Raw genomic sequence first — 24,301 nt, 5'->3', positions numbered from 1 at the left:
TCAGAACATGCTTTGATAAGCAATTTGTATATATTAGGTTAGGTGCATATAGTAGTTGTAGGTTAGTTGTAGTTGTAAATAGTAGTTATAAGTAGTCTCCTTTTTCCAATTCAAATCAAACCAATCCCACCAAGGTGGTCATACTTTAAAATAGACCTGATAGGACTAGGAACTGTAAATAATAATTAAAATCTCACTGTACTAAAGTTGAAAAGACGCATCTGTGTCACTTGAAAAATTCATACATGTAAACCACACAAACACAAGAAATAAAGATCATTTAACTGTCAAAAAAAAAAAAAAAAAAAACGAAATGTCATCATTACAGTTTCAGCATCGAACTGTTCGTGTCGTTCGCAGTATGTCTGGACGTGGAAAAGGAGGCAAAGTCAAGGGAAAGGCAAAGTCCCGTTCGAGCCGCGCTGGATTGCAGTTTCCAGTCGGTCGTATTCACCGTCTACTCCGAAAGGGCAACTATGCCGAGCGTGTTGGAGCCGGTGCTCCCGTCTACCTGGCTGCCGTGATGGAGTATCTGGCCGCTGAAGTTCTCGAGTTGGCAGGAAATGCCGCTCGTGACAACAAGAAAACCCGAATTATCCCACGTCACCTGCAGTTGGCCATCCGCAACGACGAAGAGCTGAACAAACTTCTTTCCGGAGTGACCATCGCTCAGGGTGGTGTCCTGCCAAACATCCAGGCCGTCCTGTTGCCCAAGAAGACCGAAAAGAAGGCCTAAATTCGATCGAAGTTCCCACCCTTTAACAAAATCCGTCCTTTTCAGGACGACCAATTTGATGGTAAAGAGTTTCGTTTTCAAAACAGTTTCCTTCGTGGTGCGCAAGGAGTGATAAAATGAATCCATTAAAAACATGGTTGAATCTTTCTGTCATGCTCTCCCTAGTTAATTGATATCCTCATCGAGTAAGTTCGATGATGGTTGATTAGTGTAGGCGTGTCTTGAATTCCAAGAAATTAACCAGTGCAGTGTTTTTTCGCCACGAGCTGTCTTCGGGCGCGGACGCATTTGCATTTTGGTCCGCAAGTAATTTGTATATATATATATATTTTTTTTTTACACTTCGACAACGACGCGTGTGGGTCTCGCTGGCCATTTGTACCTTATAGTATCGCGTCGAATATTTAAAACATAAGCAGTTATGCCGTGCGGTGTAATATCATGCAGCATCAACGACGACCGCTTTCTATGGAAGTGCGAATTTTGCAACAAAAAATACCATGCTGCCTGTGTCGGAGTACAGCGACAACGGGAGCATTTCATCACGGCATTCATGGTGCCTATGTGTGCTGACTGCCAGCACATTTTACGGAAGGAAGCCGACGTGAGGAAGCTGCTTCATCAACAGGAGCAACTTGTGGAAGCAATCCACTCTCAAACGGACGCGAACCACCGCATTGCTGCTGACCTAAAAAAATTCTGCTTAGTATCAGAATTATTCGACAGCATTGAGCACCTGCTAAATGACGTAAAAGAAACGTTGGCAGTAATAAATAAAAACAATAATAACATGTGCAGCGCGGTCGGCCAGCATATGAAAACGTGTGATTCACAAGCGCACGCGACAATAACCGGCATCAACGAATCAAATTCGTTGATGTCACAAAAAATTACAAAATTACTTGACGAACGGCTATCAAGCTTATCTAATGACATGGCACTTTCAATAAAAGGGGCCGAATCATCACCTCATCATCATCATCCAGAGCCGAAACTTCTGGAAATTCTTGAGGAAGTGAAATTTGTATCTGGGGTTGTTTCTAGTCTTCAGATAAATGCTGCAGAACCTCATCAGAAGACCTTGGAGGAAGAGTTAGCTGAAAGTCCTCCAGTACACAAAAATACAATATCTCCAAAAACTGACCATTCATCTCCTGGATGGCGGTTTTTAGGCAACAAATGGCACTGGAAGCAGGACTGGTCTAAATTTGACGCAAAACAACGGACTCGCAGGTTGCAGGAAAAAGCTGCTGAAAAATCCAAACGCAGCAGAAAACGACGAAAACAACAACAAATCCACACCAGCAGTACCAAAAACATCATCCAAGGAAATGAATACAGCCGCGCCAAGGGATCGGACAAGCAACTACTGGCCACAGCGAAAGTACAATTTGCTGGTCCGCCATTGACCACCGACCACCCAATTGCAGCCCTCTCGGTCCCAAAATTCATCAACTTCAGGAAGGGTGAAACCATCAACCAATACCGGACAGAAAAGCAGGTACAACACAACAACAAGACTGAAACGCCGTCATCATTGCAATCAAATACAAATACATCAAATCAAACATCTGGATGGTCACTCGACCCTATGCGCCCACCCATCGTAAGCTTGACGCAGCAATCAGCTGATGGGGACGGGCGTTTCCTGAAAGCACGACTACGGGACACAAAAATAATGTACATCGTTCGCCTTTATTTGGCATATATGCATGACAAGGAGCCATCGTTTTGCCATGAAGGAATGACCACTACTAGCATCAAAATTAATTTGGCATCCGAAGGACTACCGACCTCAGCGGAGGAACTTAGGAAAATCTTTTTCGAGGTGCATGAAGAACATGGTGTACCAAAACAGGCGGCATCTGACGATTTGGAATCCTATCGGCGTCATCTTAACAACCAGAGGATCCAACACCTGCAGCGTATAAGGGAAAGCGCCGACAAATTTCACAACCCGAATTTTCGGAAGCAATGACTCCTTTCGACGAGAAAGAGGTAAATAATAATACCAATGAAAATATTTTATCAACCGACGTACTTCCAAAAATCTCTTCACATAAACAGAATGCGACTGAAATTTTGATTTACTGTCAAAATTTCAATCGCATGAAAAGCCCAGCTAAAATGAAGGAAATCTATCAAAATTTATTATGCTCATCCTTCTCGGTCATTCTGGCAACTGAAACAAGCTGGGACGAAAGCGTGAAAAGTGAAGAAATCTTTGGAAATGCTTTTAATGTATTCAGAGACGACAGAAATTTTCATGCAACTCAGAAGAAGTCAGGCGGTGGAGTCCTTATAGCTCTTTCGGCCAATTTTAACTCAGAAATTATCTTTACACCAAAATTTACAGAATTTGAGCATATTTGGGTGAAATCACACATTGCCGGTGAAACGCACGTGTTCGCCTCAGTGTATTTTCCACCAGACCATGCTCATAAAAGCACTTATGAAGCCTTCTTCCAAAGTGCTGAACAAATTCTATCTGAGCTTCCTCCTGAGGTTAAAGTTCACATCTATGGAGACTTTAATCAACGCCATGCTGACTTCATTCTGGACTCTGAAAATGAATGTATCTTACTCCCAGTCGTTGGGGATAATGAAACATTGCAGTTCATTTTTGACAAAACTGCTAATTTAGGACTGAACCAAATTAACCACATCAAAAATCAACAAAATTGCTATTTGGACTTTTTACTAACGAATATTTATGAAGATTTCTGTGTGACCGAATCATTAAACCCATTGTGGAAAAACGAAGCGTTTCACACAGCAATTGAATATTCTTTATTTGTACACGAATACCAAAGACCCAACGACTGCGAATACGAGGAAGTCTTTGAATACAAATTAGCAGACTACGAAAAAATCAAACATAAATTAAACAGCGTCAATTGGCAAATAATTCTAAGGAATGAAGGAAATGTCGAAACTGCTGTAGACATCTTCTACCAAATTTTATCAGGAATAATTTTGGAAGAAATACCTTTGAAGAAAAAAAGACGCTACAGAAGCACAAAAAATCCAGTCTGGTATAACAGACAAATAAAAAACTTAAAAAATCGAAAACAGAAAGCACATAAACATTACAAAAAACACAATAATAGTGAAAATTTGGCTATCTATCTGGACTTATGCGATCAACTAGATTTAGCCATCAGTAATGCATTTGAAGAATTTAATTCAAAAACTGAACTTGAAATAAAGTCCTGCCCAAAGAACTTCTTTAATTACGTAAAAACCAAATTAAAATCTGACAATTTTCCATCAATAATGCATCTTGACGAACGTGTCGGGGATAGCTCGGAAAAAAATTGTAAGCTTTTTGCAATTTTTTTTCAAGAAATCTATACGACATTTTCCGATGAAGATCGCGACCGCGATTATTTTGCATTTCATCCAGAATTTTCAAGGGACATTGGCGTCAATCAACTTCAAGTGCAGGATATTTTGCAGGCTTTAAAGAATTTAGACGCCTCAAAAGGTCCTGGACCTGACGGAATTCCTCCAGTATTTTTAAAAAGTCTAGCAATGGAACTCACTGCTCCATTGTTTTGGCTTTTTAATATGTCACTGGAATCCGGAACCTTCCCTAAAATATGGAAAAGCTCATTTTTAGTACCTATTTTTAAATCTGGCCGAAAATCTGACGTACGTAATTATCGTGGAATAGCCATTATCTCTTGCATTCCAAAGCTTTTCGAGGCAATTGTAAATGAAAAATTATTTCTTCAAACCAAAAATAGAATTACTGACATGCAACACGGCTTCTTTAAAGGACGTTCGACCTCGACAAATTTACTTGAATTTATAGACTATTCATTAAATGCAATGGATAATGGAAACCACGTAGAAGCTCTCTATACAGACTTTAGCAAGGCATTTGACCGAATTGACATACCAATGCTTCTTTTCAAATTGAAAAAAATTGGAATTGAGCCAGGACTCCTGAAATGGCTTGAATCATATTTAACTAACCGCCAACAAATAATTAAATTCAACGGAAAGAAATCGACCCCAATTCAAGTCACCTCAGGAGTCCCGCAAGGCTCTCATCTGGGACCTCTTCTTTTTATTCTGTACGTAAACGACATTTCCTTCATTCTCAAAAAAATAAAATTGCTAATCTATGCCGACGACATGAAGCTCTTTTTGGAAATAAAAAATGATGAAGACATCAATATATTCCAGAGTGAAATACACATATTCTACACATGGTGTAAAAAAAGCCTATTAGAACTGAATGTAAAAAAATGCAACTTAATATCATTTAGCAGAAAAAGAACACCATCAAACATTTCAATTGCATTAGGAAATCAGAATGTAGAAAAATGTGAAAGAGTCAGGGATTTAGGGATTATCTTAGACTCCAAACTAACTTTCATAGACCATTACAATACAATTATTCACAGGGCAAATAACATGCTAGGCTTTATCAAGCGCTTTTGCTATAACTTTCAGGACCCATACACAATTAAAACACTATATATTGCCTATGTGAGGTCAATACTGGAATATTGCAGCATTGTATGGTCTCCATTTTCAATCACGCACGAAGAAAGATTAGAATCAGTACAAAAGCAATTTCTATTATATGCCCTTCGTAAATTAGGTTGGACATCATTTCCTCTTCCATCATATGAAGCACGCTGCATGCTTATAAACATACAAACATTAAAAGAGCGTCGTGAATATGCAATGGTTTCGTTTGTAAACGATATCGTTTCGCAGCGCATTAACTCAGCAGAACTTTTATCAAAATTAAATTTTTATGTACCTACTCGACAACTCAGAAATCGAAATTTATTTGCCGTAACCCATCATCGCACAAATTATGCAAAATTTGGGCCATTAAATCGCATGATGGCGTCTTACAATCAATACTGCGAAACCATTGACTTTTCAATGTCTCGGCATAAACTAAAACAATATTTTAACTCCATACGGAATCATAACTCGTAGGAAGTAAAAATATAATAGCTGACAATATATTTTTTAATATTCTTAAGAAAAACAAATTTGTATATGTATTTGTACTAGTCTACATCGGTTGATGAAATAAATAAATAAATAAATAAATATCATTCCATCCATATCTAAAATTAAACTAACGACTAAATTTTCAATAGCGCCCTAAAATATCCATCAGTACCGTCCCAACGACACGTTCATATAGATAAGATTGGTAAATAGCAGATTTTTAGCGATGGGCCCAATCTTAGATCCATTTCCCCTACCTTGCAGAGCTGCGGTGGCCCTGGACTTATGGCCTACATTGATGCAGCGGAATGAAATTCATTAGCAAATTACGGTTGAGATTTCAGAAATGATCGTGGTGTGCGTATTGTTCCTTCATTGCTCAACATTTACCGTTACCGTTGGGACTTCCGGTCTTCTTTGCTTAGTCAACCGGTTAATCGTATTGAAGCGATACTTCTAGATTATTATTACGCCTATACTGTGGGCTCATAGAACAATAAAACCGAGCCTGGTTAGTAGGTGAACACAAAATACCTTGGGAATGATCGTGACACGCTTCATATGGATGACGAATCGTTCTCATCTCATCCTCAGAAAATGGTACCCATTATTTTAATCGGCATCCTTTTGGAAAATTCCCCTCACAAAAAGGCTTTTCATGTACTGCCAGAGGGTAGGGGGAGAGGGGCAATTTAATTATTACTAAAATGAACGAAATTTACGATGTGCGCTTCCATCGTGCAAACTTTATTTTGATTGCCGAAGCACACTCAAAAAATTTACCACATAGGTATCTAATGGATCAAAACCATGTGAATTTCACATAGCTAAAAATCCCACCACAAAATCACATGAATATCAGGAGGCCGATGAAAGTCATGAAAAAAGTGTCGGAAAGGCATTAGAAAATTAATCGTTAAACTCTTTCTTGATAATGTTGTGGCCCTGAAAAGGGCCATTTTTCCAACGCGCTCGGCGTAGTTGCCCTTGCGGAGCATACGGTGAATACGACCGACTGAGAACTGCAGCAGCTGGGCATTCCATGACGGCGGCCCAGTATACCGGAGCACTGGCACCAACGCACTCGGCGTAGTTGCCCTTTCGCCCCCAGGCTCTGCTGCCGCTGCTCTGCTGCCGTTGCTCTGCTTCCGCTGCTCTGCTGCTCTGCTGCTGGGTCGACGATCGGATAGACAATGATGGAACGGGCGACCTTGTTGGACGCTTATATAGTAGAACAGAAAATATCAGAGGTGTCAGATACTCGCATCTGATGTCTCAGTTGGAGAAAGTATAAGAATATAAAAAAATCAATCGATTTTCACCATCTTTAGACAATGGTTTACTTTTAACAATTTTTCAATAGTTTACAGAATGAAATCAATAGTTTTGAAACATTCAGTAAATTGCTAGAAATATTTCCAATCGATTGATGCCATTATCTCGTAAATCTATCGAGAGATGGTTGAGTTATTATCGTTCAAAATCTTTTAATTTTTCGTAACTCATCCAAAATGACTGTTTTCAATTTTGTACCCCCGTATGTTGCCGAAAGACGTTATCCAACGTCAAAAACAAACACGTTGAACTGAAACAAAGCAAACCTGTTGCCTATTTACCCACTAAAGTCAATCATTGAAAATAAAAGATAATAACGATAAGGTGATCCAAGAGACGTTTCTCAGTGAAACTGACAGCTAGAAATCTAGAGTGTGACAATGATATGGTGTTAATGGTGCTGAATTTAAACATAAACAAAGCAGACATTCATATGAGAATAAGCTGCCAGTTCTATGAAAAAAATCTCAAATTTAGAGGAAGATTTAAGCAAACGTTTGCGTTGTTTCATTTGCTCACAAAAAAATTCCGAAAATCGTCGAGTTTTTGACGTGTTACTTGTATTTCCCCCCTTAAGCACTGAGAGCCAGGCATGGTAAATTATTTGCATTCATTTCGTGCATTCATTTACATTCATTTGCCTCTAACTTTTTTCTTTGGTTTTTTTTTCAGCACCATTAACACCATATCACCATAGAGGTAACTCTAAGACCACTGGGTCCCGAAGAAAATCATTATTATTTTTGGCTCACTCAGTACCAGAACAACGGTCCCAAGCAGTCCCAAGCTATTTCACTCACCCCTGCATGTTCTGCATGAATCCACACACCCCTGATGTTATCTGTCAAACTTTCATAGCGAATCAAAACAAACATAGTGTAGTAATAGAATTTCAACTAGAATAGGGTACGTTAATCGTTTGCTTGGGACCAATAGGCTACTAAAGTGGTGAGCCAATTTAAAATCGTTAGTTTCGTATTGATTGTTGATATCACTGTCACACTCTAGATTTCTAGCTGTCAGTATCACTGAGAAACGTCTCTTGGATCACCTTATCGTTGATGATTTTCCATGCCTGCTGAGAGCATTAATCGCTGAGTTAATTTCTTCCATTTTCAAAATTTTAATTGCAGCATGCGTATGACAGCATCGCCACACTCTTTGTACCCTTGGGGTTCTGTCAGTTAACGGATTTAATTCATAAGCTATTAACACATATTATACATTATATCATCACAGATTTTTTGGATCCCATGCGATTGCGCTTTTCCAAGTAAAATTTGACTTCGCTTCTTCAATCCAAATTCGATTGCGATTTTATAAGTAAAATTTGACTTCGCTTCTTGTGATCCGAATTCGGTTGCATTTTTTCAAGTAAAATTTTGTGAATCATAATCCAAATTCAATTGCGCTGTTCCTGGCGAAAATATTAAAAATTGTTTTTTGTTCTAGTTTGGTGCAAAGTAGTCGTCGACAACTCATAACCACAGATAAAAAATTTCAGGAATTTGAAAAGACTTCATTGATCCTGTAAAACTTCGAGATTTTAACCTGATAATTGTTTGGAGCAAATTTAATATCTTTTTGAAACCATTCGATGATGTGCATGTTGAAATATGGCTGCCTTGAACTTCAAGAACCCTTTCAAACTCTCAAGACATTATTTAAGACTTTATTTAGCCTGTAGATCTTCAAAATCTTAGCTACAGAATACTTTGGAGAGCATTAAATATCTTATTGAAACCATCTGATGATGTGCATCTTTCAAGATCAATATCACCTAAAATCCGAGGCACCAATATCACAAGCCATCATCACCAATATCAGCCGTCCGGGAGGCAGAGTGCCAGCGCTAATCCGACAAATTCAGCCGAAAACTATGAAAGCGAACGCACGCACAAAACAGAGAGCACATTTAAAACACAACCGTATCCGAAGGGGTTCGAAACTGCACTCTTTGGCTACTTCTTTGTATGGAGATTGCCGATTATTAAGTTCAGGATTTTAGTTAGGTTAATCGTGACTTGTCCGGGAGTGAGATTTGAACTCGTGACTTTGGCGTGAGAAGTATGGATGCCGGGGTCGCTCCCACATTCCGGTGATTCCACCACCCCGATTGTAAACTGGAAAAATTGATTGTTTCGCATTGCTGCCATCACTCATAGTTCATTCTCAGTAAACAGTTCTGAATTTCAACCAACTCGAAATCTCCCCTCGTGATAAGCTATAATTTGCATATAAATCGGAGTTTTTTAGAATCCTGTATACAACATTGCTGATTTAGTGGTGTTGAGTACTTGGCACAGATGAAGTCTGCAAGGAGTAGACGAAATACGCGTATCTGTCAAAAGATAAGCAATTATAGCGGAATTTAAAGGAAATAAACCAACACACTCAAAGCTCTTCATAAAGGGATTCCGTTAAGAGGTTCGACAATTTCAAAAGATTGAACATTGCTGATTTATGTTTTTTAAACGCTGTGCCTAGTCGAAAACAACATTGCAACATAATGCGATCATTTACACAACCACCGCCCAACCAGTTTTGACCGGAATTCCAGAGTTGTTAACCAGCTGTAAACTGGGTCGCACCAAATCACTGGGAATCCCAACTTCAATGCAGACTACCTTGCACAAAGCATACCCGTAATGCAACACTTACTTTTCTAAGACCAGTTTCAACGAATATGTCTACTCGCCTTTAGCCGTTTATTGCCAATAGCGACATATAATTCAAGCAAATCCTGCCAGTAAACTACCGGAAATGCCTTCTTTAAATTATCCGGGAAACCCGCTGTAACGATTCACCGCAACGACACAAACATACCTACTCAGCTTGATGAAATTCGCGGAACGACCCGCAGACGATCAAGTCCAATCTGCGGCGTAATCACTCATCAAAGGCGTAGACGTAAATACTACTGAGCAGTTCCAGGTCAAATAGCAAAAAAATTAATAAATTTTAGATTTTACGTTTAAGAATTCCAGGGAACTTTGCATAATTTTTCTCTAGGGGCAATGAACCAAGTTTCAGCGAAAATTCGGACATTTTTACTCATGCCTAATTTTGCAAAATGGCGTATTCGTTATTTTTCAATAAATCATAGCATGAAAATGACTAATCTATTTTAAATGACATCTACACACTTAGAAATAACTATTTTTACACGAGACGTAATCCATCTTTGACGTAAATTATGGAACGTAAACAAACATGTCATATAAAATTAAGTGTTCCTAAACTGAAGCATACGCAACTCGACGAAAAGTACGCTTGATTGAATTGAATTTCCCGTTTCTTTCAACTAATTCTTATGTCATTTAGGCCAATGGCATGTGTCGGTCTCAGGGCATGGAAATTTACATGACTTTTTCGTAGTGTTTAGGACAAAGTTGTAGGTAACTGGATTGGATTTTCAGAAAAATACACACTGAAAAAATACTTTAAAAATTTTCGTCAAAAATAATAAAAATGAACTTTTGAAACCTTCAATAACACTTTAAAATTGACCAAAATCGTAGAAAATGCAATATTAGAAAAAATGTTCTTCTGCAATTGAAATACTTTTACTTAATAAAAATTTCTAAAAAATTTCAGTGTGTATTTTTTATGAAAAGGCATTTAAGTTTCCTGCAGTTTTGTCACAAAGGGCAATTCGATTAGATCAGACGTTTTCATGCTATGATTTATTGAAAATTATCGAATACGCCATTTTTAAAAATTAAGCGTTATTCAAAATGGCAGTATTCCGCCACAAACTTGGTTCATTGCCCCTGGTCAACAATTATGCGAAGCTTCATGGAATTCTGAGAGGGACAAATAAAATCGATTTCTCAGTTGGCGTGGAATTGCTCTACGAACAAAAACAAACCCCTCCCGTATACCATCAGGAACGTTTGTCCTGCCTTGTCCAGTCATCCTATCGTATGACGCCAGCTGGTTGAGTAGTTTGCAAGAAGCAGCAGTAGGTACCTACCTCAGTCATTCACATTTTCCAGTATTGGATAGTTTCCCACGGCTGGGAGGCAGCACGTGTTGCTGCTGCTGATAGTATTTTCGGCACGAGAATTGAAGTGGTTTGGGAATAATAATCTCAGCAGATCGTTCCCCATCAGGATGCTGCGATCGATAACAACATATAAAAAAAAACATCGCATCTTCGTCATTAGAAGAGCGCACGATGAAAGCATTCGCATACGCGCCCAACGAACAAACCCGCGCAGTCGCAAAATTTTGCCATCAACAGCAGCAGTGTTATTTCTACAGCTATAACGGTGACGACGACCACGACCACAACGCTGCGTGTACTCAAGGGTCAAGAAGCAAACCAGTCAATCAGAAGTCGTTAACATGATCGTGCCAGAGACCTTGCCGCTGCTGACGTTGATAATGATGCTGCTGTTAGTTAGTGTTGATTCAAGGGTGCTGAATAAAGGTTTGTGATTGATCGGGAGTTGTTCGGGCTGCCAGAAGCTGAATGGACATAGTTTGTATCGTTTTGTAGATTCGTTGGAACGTATTAGCTGTGACATACCCGGACAGTTGAAGGCGGGACATTGCACGGCAGACAGGAAATGTGTGGCCTATCAGAAGATTGTGAATGACAGTGCGTTGAATTTGATCGAGCGGGAAGATTTCATCCAGCGGTTGCAGTGCGGAAGGTACGATGGATCGGAGGTTTGCTGTCCGGACAGCGATCGATACCAGTTGGGAGACTACGAAGATGCTGCGGTGTGTGGTCAAGCGGCGTACAGCTTCCGTATTCGTGGTGGTACAATAGCTGATATCGATGAGTTTCCTTGGATGGCAATGCTGTTGAAGCAACAGAGTGAGTTTTGATTAGAAGTGTGTTGCACACATGGTGGTCATTGACAACTGTGTTTTTTTTTTTAGGAAAAACGAGATCCCTGTATTATCATTGTGGAGGCGTTCTCATTGGTAGGAGATTTGTTCTGACGGCAGCTCATTGCATTGTGCAGAAGACCGGTGAATCAAAACAGGATCAACTGTAAGTATACTTACTATCAGTGAATTATACCTAGTGTATGCTGGAGATTGTTTGCCTTTATATATTGCATGCAGTTCAAGATCCAGCAGTTTCAGAAATGATACCAACAACGAAATGTTTGTTTGAACTGTATCAAATGGCGTTTGGTATAGGCCTAGGCTAGGCGGTGGCCACATGTCTTTTGTCCACTATGGCAGTTGGATGTAGATGATATTTTACGCAATGACCGCATTGGGATACTGTCCGTATTTGCTATGTGACCTCTCAAAGGACATACTTACTCTGATAGTGGATAGGCACTCCTCTGTGTTCTCTTTGCAAGTTTTATGAAATTTGTATGATGGAACAAACAAAATTACTCATACGGTACATCTGCATAGGTCTCATATTTCAATGCTATCAATTGGAATAACCCACAGAGGCATGTTTTGATTACAATTGTTCAAGCATAGTTGGACGTTCAGTGGCCAGAATGGAGACAGAAATATATAAAAGAATTTTGCGTTTTTTAATGAAACATCAAGAAATGGAAAGATTACTAAAGTTAGGTTAGTGCTGACTGATTTCTGTATAAACACCCATTAAGCGATTTGTAATTTACACCAAATGCAAATTGTAACTTAAGTAGTCAGCTTTCGTCATTTAACTACGGTGTCTCCATTGGCGTAGTTAGAAAATTTTTCTGAAGGAGGCCTAAGGGGGCCGCTGCACTTTTTTTAATTTTTCAAAACTACGGTTAAATAAAAACTCATTCAAATTACGTCAAGGCAACTTATATTGGGTACATTTTTTTTGCATGGCATATTTTAATCGTGACACAATAAATTTGATTATAGGGGAAATGTATGTAATGTCGGCTTAAGTGTCCCTAATTTGGGTCTATACATTAATTCGGCAATCGACTAAATTTTCAATGATCGTTTGTTCATGGTTTTTGTAATGAAATCCCAGTCCGGAACTTGTAAATGTAAGCATCTCAAACTTAAGAAAATTCTCAGAGTTAGGTAATTTCATTAATTTTGTAACTAGCTTTTTTTTTAGATTTTGAATATTTCACCATCAGTCACATCTCAGGCATAGGAACCAGAATTACATTCTAGGAGTTTGAATTTAATAATTTTATAAAATTCTGACTGCTTCAAGGTAAAGTGCACACAGAATAAATTTAATACATTTAAGACGTAGGAAAATGTTCAAGATGCACAGTTTTTTGACGTAAGACTACGTCTGTGATATCTATATGGGGGTACACTTTGTGAAAACCGAAAATCGAACATGTAACGAAAGTATGAAAGATTTTGAACGTTAATAACTCAGCTGCCCCTGGACCAATTTCATTAATTTTATCACCATTCGATCAGAAATATTCCTACGCATCGATGGTTGATTTCCAACAAAAAACTATTGGAAAAAATGTTAAATGTCAGGCATTATACGAAAGCGTCAAAATAACTAACAAATCCACCAATAACGTACAATATAGCATGCTTTTTTTTAAATCGGCGCATAAACTCAAGCTAATATTGAATCCCGAGCAAGACCGGGCACACTCAGCTAGTGTTAAAATAAAAATAGTTTTGGGATTCCAAACCCATATGTTTTTAAGATTTTGTAACTAATTAAAAGGATATCTCTGATACAGATTGTAAGTATAAAATCTTCGAATACAAATGTAAATAAAAGACAGCGAATTTGGATCAATTTTCCTAATTATAAGACTAAGATAAAATTTCAAGATCCTTCCTAGAAAGTCATTTCATAATAAATCTAGTATATTAATGTTATAAACAAATAAGAATTTTAAAAATTATAATATGTTTGACCTAATCAAAAGTTAAAAAAAAAACTCCACAAAATAAATGTGCCTGATATGAAAATTTCAATATAATTTAGTTCAAAATAAGTTTAATTGATTTAAAAAAGTTATAGATATATTATACTGCCTATAATTGTCTCATCTTTGCTTGATTTCCTATGGGACAGTTATGCTTTTAAGGGCAGTATAGGCTTGGACAAGTTTTGAATCTCCTGGTCTATAAAATTCGTAATTCAAAATCTTAGGAAACTTACCTAGATTCTGAGACTCACAAAATTTCTTCGAGATAAGAAATTAAAAAAAAAAAAAAATTTAAAAATTTCGAAAAATCTTGAAATGCGGCAAAAATTGTGAATAATCATGTTATAATTTAATTTCATCAGGTTTTTACGATACCGGATTTTGAATGTCATGATTCTTATGTTTGAAGAAAAAAAAAAGTAATGAAGCATTTACCCAGAACAATTTTTCAATCGATCCATCGGACTAACTAACATTCGGAGTTATCTTATCTAACACCAACACAGCCAGTTCTTGAAAAGCATCCGGGAAAATGATATATAATATGATATATTTGATATATGTTTCACATCGAAGATGCGTTGCACATATCAAAAAGGCCAGGCCTACTGTGCAGCATTTAAGGGGCAAGATGATCAGAAATCATCGGGCCTATTTAAATCGAATATTTAAACACGATGCTTCAGAATCCATTAAATGGATGAAACGTTTACATCTAGTACCGAACGTTCGGATTTTGGTAATTATATGATTGGTTGGTCGTTGAAAACATTAAAGCTAGAAAGGTTAAGTGGTGCTCGATTTTCTTCTGACGGTTGGGGCATGAGCACTAACTCTTGTCCTAGCCTTTTATGACTTATGGCTATAGCGCCATTACTCGCTTTCTGAAGAGAGAAGAGGGATAGGAAAAGGAGAAGGACAAAGGGAAAAGGATTATGTGAAATCTATGAACGTTAACAATATTTTTGATTTGAAATATACAATAAAGAAATGCATAACGGCGCGGTGGTCACTACCCTAGTCTTGTCACTATTATCAAGACATAAAAAGTAACAAGGACTAAAATGTGACTCTTTAATTGCAGGAAAATGCTGATTCCCTAGTTTGAAGTTGTCACGACTAGGGATCGGTGGTAGATCTTACACCAGTAACGCACCACAAAAAGGTGATCTCCCAAAGTTACTGGTTTGAAAAGATAAAAATTTACAAAATGGAACGAACTCACCAAGTTTAGCCAATTGAATCTGAAGGCTGCCTGACATGTATTGATGTAGAAGTCCAAATTGTAGATGAAGCTTGACGAAGATCAACATGAACTAGTCCGGTTTATGGTAGTTGCGTGGAATGTCTTCCTTCGATTTGAGATAAACAAATGTTCGGATGTATGTAGTCGATTTTTGATGTGCATTGGCAAGCCTTTTCGTGGCGAACAGTCAGGTTCAACGCTGTGACTCAACCAATGGTGGAACTAATGATGAGACGAAAGATGGGACGCCTCGTGGAGGTTCTACTTGGCCTCGGAACAGCTAACTAACATTCGGAGTTATATAAAATCAAGATTTAACTATATTTTTAATCGAAAGGAATGAACTCAAAACTTGTATGATTGTGTGCCTCTTTATAACTAGATAGTATAGGAAAGATAGTAAAGGATTTGGAGGAGCCAGTGATTGTCTCAACCGCCAAGACAGGTGAAAATCTTCGGGCAACGAAGATGGGTAAGTTGAGATTGAAGAGCGTTGTTGGCAAAAATTCAATAAAGAGTCTTGAATTGTACAATGTTCTTTTCATTCCTGGACTTGAAGAAAATCTTCTTTCGGTTAGAAAGGCAAGCCAGCATGGGAAAAGGGTCACTTTTACGAATAAAGAGGTTATCTTTGAGTCTGAAGATGAAGTCATTGCTTCAGGAAGTTTCATTGATGGTTTGTTCTACCTTGATTGTATTTGGGATGGAAAGTCCTCAGAAAATGTAACATGTTCTGCACTGATTGGAAAACAGGTGAGTCTTACTACTTGGCATAAGAGACTGGGACACCTGAGTGCTACAGGTTTGGAGAAACTAATGTCAAAAGGGATGGTTGAGGGTATCAATCTATCATATGGAGAACGGAATCAAACAAGTATTTGTAAGGGCTGTCTGGCAGGAAAGCAATCCGCTTTCAAATTTCAGGATATGAAATTGCCAAGATCAAAACGACCATTGGAGTTAATTCACTCAGATGTTTGTGGAAGTATGGAAGAGGAAACGTATGATGGTTACCGCTACTTTGTAACCTTCATTGATGACTACACTCATTTTCTCGTGGTCTACCTCATGAAACACAAATCTGAAGTCTTCGAACGATTCAAGGAGTTTGAAGCTATGGCATCTTCATATTTTCAAGCACGTATTTCTATGCTTAGATGTGATAATGGCGGAGAATACACAAGTACTGAATTCCAAAATCATTGTAAGAAAATCGGAATTCAAATGATGTTCACAGTCCCATACACTCCACAGCAAAATGGAGTAAGTGGACGAATGAATAGATCGTTGATGGAAAAGGTAAGAGCAATGCTTTACGATAGTCAATTGCCTAAAGCAATGTGGGGTGAAGCATTATGTACAGCAACATACCTAATCAACAGATCTCCTACGAATGGGATAGAAGAAAACAAAACTCCATATGAAATGTGGTTTAAAAAGAAGCCAAACTTGAAGCATTTGAGAATTTTCGGATGCAGAGCTTTCAAGCAAATCGCCAAGGAAAAACGTCATAAACTAGATCCGAAAACTAAACTATTGATTTTTGTGGGCTACGCAAACAATGGATTTAGATTGTGGAATGCAGATACACGTTCAATTGAAATAGGTAGAAACGTTGTATTCGATGAATCCACGATACTCTCTCATGAAATCGAATCAGAACAACAGGATTTGTTTTTTTGTACACAATTGCATAGAAAAGAGAACTATGAAGATCAAAGACAAGATATTGAAGATCAGGTATCAACTTCTGACGAAGAGCAGAGGAATGAAGACAGTACGCTGATTGAAGAAAATCAAGAAGATAACGTTTCAGCAGAAGAATCAGTTGGTGAAACTGATTATGAAAGTACTTATGAAAGTCAAGTCGATGAAAGAGACGTAGCAAGAGGGATAGGAAAACTCCACGTTGGTATTCGGAGTACACAGCGAAAACGGCAATAATTCGTAACGAAGATATTCCGCAAAATATTGAAGAGCTGAAAAATCTTTTTGATTGGCCTGAGTGGAAACGTGCACTCCAAGAAGAGCTTGATGCATTGCATCATAATAACACTTGGACAGTGGTAAACTGTGTGCCAGAAGGAGTCAAGCCAATTTATTCGAAATGGATTTTCTCAATGAAAGAAGATGGACGGTATAAAGCACGGTTAGTGGCAAAGGGATGCTCACAACGACCAGGATTTGACTATAGTGATACATTCGCACCTGTTGCCAAACTGGAAAGCGTTCGTTTAGCTCTTGCACTGGCTAACGAACACAAATTACTTGTACACCAAATGGACGTCAAAACAGCATTTTTGAATGGGAATCTAGAAGAGGAAATCTCCATGAAACTCCCACCGAAAGAAAACGGACAAAGCCAAATTGTTCGTTTACATAAAAGCTTGTATGGACTTAAACAAGCAAGCAGATCTTGGAACAAACGTTTCGATGATGCGATGAGAGAACTAGAATTTGTTCCACTCAAAAATGACTGTTGTATTTACAAATCAAAGTCCAAAGGAATCATCCTAATTCTCTATGTAGACGACATTCTTTTAATTGCCAAAAATATAGATGATATATTGTGGATCAAAGAAAAACTTGGAAGGTTATTCCAAATGAAAGATTTGTCTGAGGTAAAACATTTCCTAGGAATGGAAATAAATCGAGATTTTGACAATCAAACCATTGAAATCTCACAAAGTCAGTATGTTGAAAGGCTCCTGGAAAGATTTGGAATGGCCGAGTGTAAACCAGTGGGGACACCATTGGACACTAATACAAAATGGTCGAAATCTGAAGGAAAACTTACTGATCAACCCTACAGAGAATTAGTAGGATGTCTACAATACCTCTCATTGACATCCAGACCGGATATATGCGCTGCAGTGAATGCGTTAAGTAAATATACCAACTGTGCAACCGATTGGCATTGGACAGGGCTAAAACGCATCTTACGGTATTTGAGAGGAACCAGTAACACCAAAATAGTTTACTCTAAACAAGCCAATAGACCAGCCTTAGTAGGATTTGGAGATGCGGATTTTGCGAACGATCCAGACGACAGGAAATCAATATCTGGCTATGCATTTCAACTCTACGGCAATCTTGTTTCGTGGTCAACGAAACGGCAACCAACAATAAGCTTATCAACGAGTGAAGCTGAATTAATAGCATTGTGCGCTGCTACGAAAGAAGGAATGTGGATAACAAAACTTCTGAATTAATTGGACGTAGTCATAACACCATTCATTATTATGGAAGACAGTATACCATGCATCCACATAGCAGAGGAGCCGAGATCACATCAACGAATGAAACACCTGGACATCAAGTATCTCTTCATCCGGGAACTCATCAAGGAAGGAAAGTTGAAGCTACAATTTATCCAGAGCGTAGATCAGCCAGCTGATGCATTCACAATGGGGTTACCTAAAAATACACATCGAAGGTTATTCGAGCTGTTGAATGTAAAAATTGTGGGGAAGTGTTGAGAAACAAACTGCGGTGATATTATCACCATCGTCTTGTGGAGTAAACAATAACAATTTACCATTCAACTGATAGATCGGTACTGACACATCGGATGACAATTGTCAGTGTAAACATGAGAAATGCGAGCCGTAACTGTTATTCGCATATGGTATTGTATGCAATATTGAATGGAGAAGCTTTAGTGGTCAGCTAGAAGCTTTGCCTCTTGCATACAAACTTGCTAGTAGTATTTGAATGTGTGCTATCTCATATATAGGCAATAGGGAGATAGGGAGTGTGAGAATGTGAAGCAGAAATGAACTATGTAAATAATGAACTATCGATATTGTACCATGTCTTCGTAAGATAACCTGACGTATTGAGTTTCAATAAAATCAACCTTAAAACCAAAAGTATTCTCGAAGTGATTATTGCAATTCTCGAATCACAACAAGAAAAAGTGTAAAATACTGTCAAGTATCGATCAATGTGGGAAGTTTTGGAATCAGATTGACAGTTCGATTTGGTATTTCTGGCGTTACCCCGGGACTCTTATTAACATCGACTCCACATTGATTACAAAAAAAAACTCACCATTCGCGCACCAAAGCATTATCCATTTGCATACCCCACCATAAACCGGTATTAATCACACCAATGTCCATTTCAGAAAATACGTCCGTCTGCGGGAGTACGACGTCTACCAGGACCCGGATTGCATGGTCCAGGGTGGGTTCATGGATTGCTCCGAGGAAAAGCTGGACATGAAACCTCGCAAGCTGATGGCCCATCCCGAGTACAAATACGGTTCATCCTCCCGAAACCACGACATTGGCATCATACAGATCGATCCTGTTCCGGCTTATTCCGACTTTCTGCTTCCGATCTGTCTTCCGGTGGAAGGATCTGATCACGGTGATCGGCGAGGTAGACTGTATAACGTTGCCGGCTGGGGAAAAACTGATTTCTGTAGGTTGTCACCGTGCTTAATAAAAACGAGTCGCTTTACTCAAATTCAATATTTTCTGCTGCAGTTTCCGACATGGGATCGATTAGTTGGAGTCCAGTCAAGATGAAGGTAGGGCTACCGTTTGTCGGCTGGGAGGTTTGCAAGGACGTGTACAAATTGATGAACGTAGAACTACAGCGTACGCAGATTTGTGCCGGTGGTCGGAAGGCGATGGATGCCTGCGCGGGGGACAGCGGGTCACCCTTGATGCATTTCGATAGGAACAAAGCGGTATGGGTGCTGAAGGGGATTGCCAGCTTTGGAGTGAAAGACTGCGGTAAGGAGGGTGTTCCGGGGGTGTACACGAGTGTGAAGGAGCATCTAACGTGGATTAAAGACGTTACGAGCCATGCTTAGCAACAAATTGTCTTGTGTTATTGAAAGAAAAATCAGAAGTAGAGTTGGGCGGAAATGTCATGCTTCTATCAACATGTAGCTTAAGTGCGTTAATTTATTAGCTAGAGAAAATTCTGAAGAGGACAGATTGATAGTTCCACTAGAGTATGGCAGTGTGAAAATGGAACGGAAAGTGAAATTGAGCGATCAAACCGCCTTCTCTAATCAAACCACCGCTTTTTTTTTCCTGTGGATTTGAGGACACCTCAAATCCCCTCAACTATCAATGAGCTAGGTAAACGAGTGTGCGTTTGATTATTTAGTATTGGTACATTAATGACCCTTCGCTTAATTTCACTTTCAGTTCAATGTTCACACTGCCGTAGCGGATCTATCTATCCTCTCCAGAAATTTCTCTAGCTAAGGAATTATCGTACTGAAGATTCATGTTGATATAAATAGAGCATTTCTTCCCAACTCTGAAAATCCTGCACAGAAAAAATCTGAATTTTAACTATCGCGTAAAATCTCTCTTCGTTTAATTTTGAGCTATACTTGGCATAAACAGCGAAATCGTTTACAATCTTGCATACAATATTGCTAATTTATGCAATTTTGCGCTTAAATTTACACGAAATGGTATTTAAATTTAATTTGTGAGAAACTGGATAATATGAAAAGTAATTTTTTTTAATTTGATGCGGAAAACCAATTAGCTGTAATGAATGATCAGCGCAGTTCATTTAGGACGATTCAATCAGAATCGGACCAAAATACCAGACGCTAAAAAACGTAAAATACAAAATAGTGATCATGATGATGATGTTGTATTTCGGGAAAATGCAAGTTTTGCGGATGTTGTAAAAAATCATAGTCGTGGTAGTCAAAGTAAAACTACTAGTAACAGTAAAAGTAAAAGTTACAAACCAGATAATCGTAAGACTCGTCCAGTCATTGTGATTAAACCGAAAGAGTCCAGACAACCCTGCGAAGATATTCATAAGGTTTTAAAAACTCAGTTGGATCCAAAAACACACAAAATCAGTAATTTTAGGAATGGTAAAGATGGCTCTATTATTGTTCAGTGTGCAACAGGAGCAAATGTTAGTGATGTGAAAAATTGTATTGAACGCAATATGGGTGCTGTTATTCCCACTTCGGTGCCAAGATTGAAAATAGTGGGCATGACCGATCAGTATTCTTCCGACTACTTCAAAAGTCGAAATGAACACATCGTTATAAACGATGTAAAAGCAGTTTACATGTTTGAAAATCCACGTTTCACTTATAACAAGTTTAGTGTTGTAATTGAAGTCGATGTCGATACGTATAAATGTTTGTTATGTGCAATCGGCTATGGAGCCGTAATATTGTGAATTACCAGCCAACGGGAACAATCGACATTGTCTTCGAAGTGCCATCGATAGGCTATTATTCGGCAAAATACGCCATTACGATTTGGAAACACCGTCTTCTATGAAACCACGGTCACAATATTCCACTGGGCATCATCACTGGGCAAGGAGCCACTTCACCGTTTCGAAGGTTAGTAGAAAGATCTACACGTATATGTCCAGTCGAATCTAGGATCAAACACAGTTCTAACACCGCCTTACCTTTAACACACGGCTCTCGATCATCCATGATTGCTCCGGTGATATCGTTGCATGCAAGTGGTTCGCTGAAATGTTTCACCCATTGACGATCCATTCATCAACTGCATTATTCATTCAGCGTTGGACTTTCCTACATTAAACTAGACACTAGCCCTGGTTTTCCAGGTAAATTAAAGGAAACAAATAATATATGTTCAGTCGTTGCTGGGTCAACAAGTGGTTGCTACACAATAGTTTGTTTGTTCTCATTTCCATGATCTTCAAAACAATAACAAACTACAAGAAATCCTCTTGAGGACACACACACTCCTACAAACGTATCGCCGCCGTTGTGCTATTGCTACGCAATTGAATACATCGATGTACTGGGTCATCGAATGATCTGAAGAAGCACCGGTATATGCAATTCGTTGCATTCATTTTCTTCTGCAACACTCGGAAAAACAATCTACGATCACTGGAATCACGGTCACTGGAAGCACATTCATTGGAGGCACATTTAAAGATCAGTGAAATGCATGCTTCACCGTATATGTCTAGCCGTTGTTAGGACTCGATCGATACTGAATGTTTGTTTTTCACTACCCATTGAACATTGAATGAATCTGTATGCGTGATCGTTTTGTGGAACGTATGATCAAGGGGCTCGTTGATGCTCAATGATTACACAGTCACGTTTTACTATTAAGGAGCAACAGATGTGAACTTGTGATTAACCAACAACACTCTTATTGGAACTGAATCGATACTGATTCTACCAGGTCAGTTTAGAATAGTATATGTCCGGTCGAAGTCGGACTTATCTCGTAAATACTACACACATATATTATTATCCTTCTGCGAACAATCGGTTCTGGCAAGACAAATTCTATTGGATGGTATCTCGTTAATTTCCAACCAAGGCATCAAAGACAGAACATACCTGTAGGGGTGCATCGTTTTATTTTCCCTAAGGTTAGTAATAGCTCTACAGTGTATGTCTGGCCGAAGCCAGAATCTATAACGATTCTGGCACCTGTATTTATCTCTTAATGCTACTGACGACTGAGTACTACCAACAACATGCCTATGAAGAAGCCAGCTACGATACGTACGCTGGAAAATACTAATACTGCGAATTTGCAAAAATACTTGGTGAATCTACAACGGTCAGGCAGGTTACCGTCCGGTTGGAGAAACTGGAAGACATGTGGGAGAAGGTCAATGAAACTATTACAGATATCGAGATGCATGACGATTTCACCGATGATACAGATACGTATATAACACAACGTTCTGAATTCAGCATACGCTACTTTGAGGCTAAGTCGGCATTCTTGGACAAACTGAAGGAGATGGAGGAACCCTCGATGAACGCATCGGCTCGTGGACTTGATTCATCGCAACAACCTACGATCGAACATGTGCGGCTACCACAAATACAATTACAGACGTTCGACAATATATATCGAGAATATCGATGAGTGGATGAGTTTCCGTGATCTTTATTCGTCGTTAATCCATTGGAAGAGTGATCTTCCAGAGGTTGAAAAGTTTCATTACCTCAAGGGATGCCTTGCAGGAGTGGCCAAGGCATTAATAGATTCGTTAGCTATCACCAAGGCAAACTATCAAATTGCTTGGGATACCTTGGTGAAGCGGTACAACGATAGCAAACTTCTAAAACGCCGACAGGCTCATGCTCTCTTCAATCTACCTAGTCTTTCGAGAGAATCTGCCACCGAATTGCAATCCTTACTGGAGGGATTTGCAAGGATCATCCAAACGCTGAATCAGCTGGTCAATGCAGCAGATTACAAGGACCTTTTGTTGGTGGACATCTTGTGTTCACGATTAGACCCATCTACACGTAGAGCCTGGGAGGAATGTTCTGCAGAAAAGGAGCAGGATAAGGTTAAGGACCTAATGGAGTTCCTTCAAAGGCGAGTAAAGGTTCTCAGCTCGTTACCAGGGAAGGTGATGGAATCCAAGGTTACACATTCGCAAACAATCAAAGGGAAGCCAGTACCAATGGTCTCTCGTACAAGTCATCCCGCTGTACAATCGTCAAGGGGACGATGTGTAGCTTGTTCCGAAGCACACTTACTCCATCAGTGCTCATCGTTTCAACGGATGTCGATTTCGGCCCGCGACAAATTGATTCGGAATCAATCCCTGTGTCGGAATTGCCTGAAACGAGGTCATCAAGCTGCAGAATGCGCTTCAAGATTTGTTTGTCGACATTGTAAGGGTTAACACCACAGTATGGTTTGTTTTCGCCCTGATAAGGATAAGGGCAAGGATTCAGAGATCAAGGGGTCTACTGAACGCAATTCTAATATCTGGCAAAGATACGGAATCAAGTGCTAGGACAGAAGGCGCTTCGACATCAGGAACCGTTTCATCAAATGTAGCATCGCATCGCACATCATCAGTACTTCTCGCAACAGCAGTCGTCTTAGTGGAGGATAACGAAGGAGGTACATATCCAGCAAGGACTCTGTTGGATTCAGGATCCGAATGTAATTTCATGACTGAACGCCTATGCCAACGGTTGAAAGTCAAACGGAGTCGTTCGGATGTAACAGTTCTTGGCATAGGTCAGGCCAACTCGCAAGTCAAGTACAAGGATAAGGCATCCATCAAATCTAGAACATCGGAATTCACACGTAGTATGGAATTTCTTCTACTACCAAGGGTGACTGTCAATCTTCCTACTTCAACCATCGCCATCAACAACTGGAGCATACCTGATGG

At 39.1% G+C, this 24,301-nt stretch overlaps 2 protein-coding genes across 2 annotated transcripts; both read left to right on the top strand.

Annotated features, from left to right (window-relative positions):
• Nucleotides 1–352: 352 nt before the first annotated feature.
• LOC135717558 (histone H2A) lies at nucleotides 353–974 on the top strand. The gene has a single exon (XM_065239695.1). The coding sequence runs from the start codon at nucleotides 362–364 to the stop codon at nucleotides 734–736; it is 375 nt and encodes a 124-aa protein (XP_065095767.1). The 5' UTR covers nucleotides 353–361; the 3' UTR covers nucleotides 737–974.
• Nucleotides 975–10,973: 9,999 nt separating this feature from the next.
• On the top strand, nucleotides 10,974–19,977 carry LOC135696853 (CLIP domain-containing serine protease B8-like). The gene is made up of 5 exons (XM_065216389.1): nucleotides 10,974–11,489; nucleotides 11,559–11,882; nucleotides 11,948–12,062; nucleotides 19,275–19,573; nucleotides 19,639–19,977. The coding sequence occupies exons 1-5, from the start codon at nucleotides 11,405–11,407 to the stop codon at nucleotides 19,968–19,970; spliced, it is 1,155 nt and encodes a 384-aa protein (XP_065072461.1). The 5' UTR covers nucleotides 10,974–11,404; the 3' UTR covers nucleotides 19,971–19,977.
• Nucleotides 19,978–24,301: the final 4,324 nt, after the last annotated feature.

Source organism: Ochlerotatus camptorhynchus, unplaced genomic scaffold, assembly GCF_037179485.1.
Source record: "Ochlerotatus camptorhynchus isolate MF236.1 unplaced genomic scaffold, CSIRO-AGI_Acam_v1.1 ptg000062l, whole genome shotgun sequence".
Classification (NCBI taxonomy): domain Eukaryota; kingdom Metazoa; phylum Arthropoda; class Insecta; order Diptera; family Culicidae; genus Ochlerotatus; species Ochlerotatus camptorhynchus.
This window is presented reverse-complemented; position numbering and strand designations above follow the sequence as displayed.

Coding starts and splice junctions, on each gene's coding strand:
- LOC135717558 (XM_065239695.1), top strand. CDS start 362: ATGTCTGGACGTGGAAAAGGAGGCAAAGTCAAGGGAAAGGCAAAGTCC.
- LOC135696853 (XM_065216389.1), top strand. CDS start 11,405: ATGATCGTGCCAGAGACCTTGCCGCTGCTGACGTTGATAATGATGCTG. Junction 11,490..11,558: donor TTCAAGGGTGCTGAATAAAG/GTTTGTGATTGA, acceptor ATCGTTTTGTAG/ATTCGTTGGAACGTATTAGC. Junction 12,063..19,274: donor GAATCAAAACAGGATCAACT/GTAAGTATACTT, acceptor TGTCCATTTCAG/AAAATACGTCCGTCTGCGGG.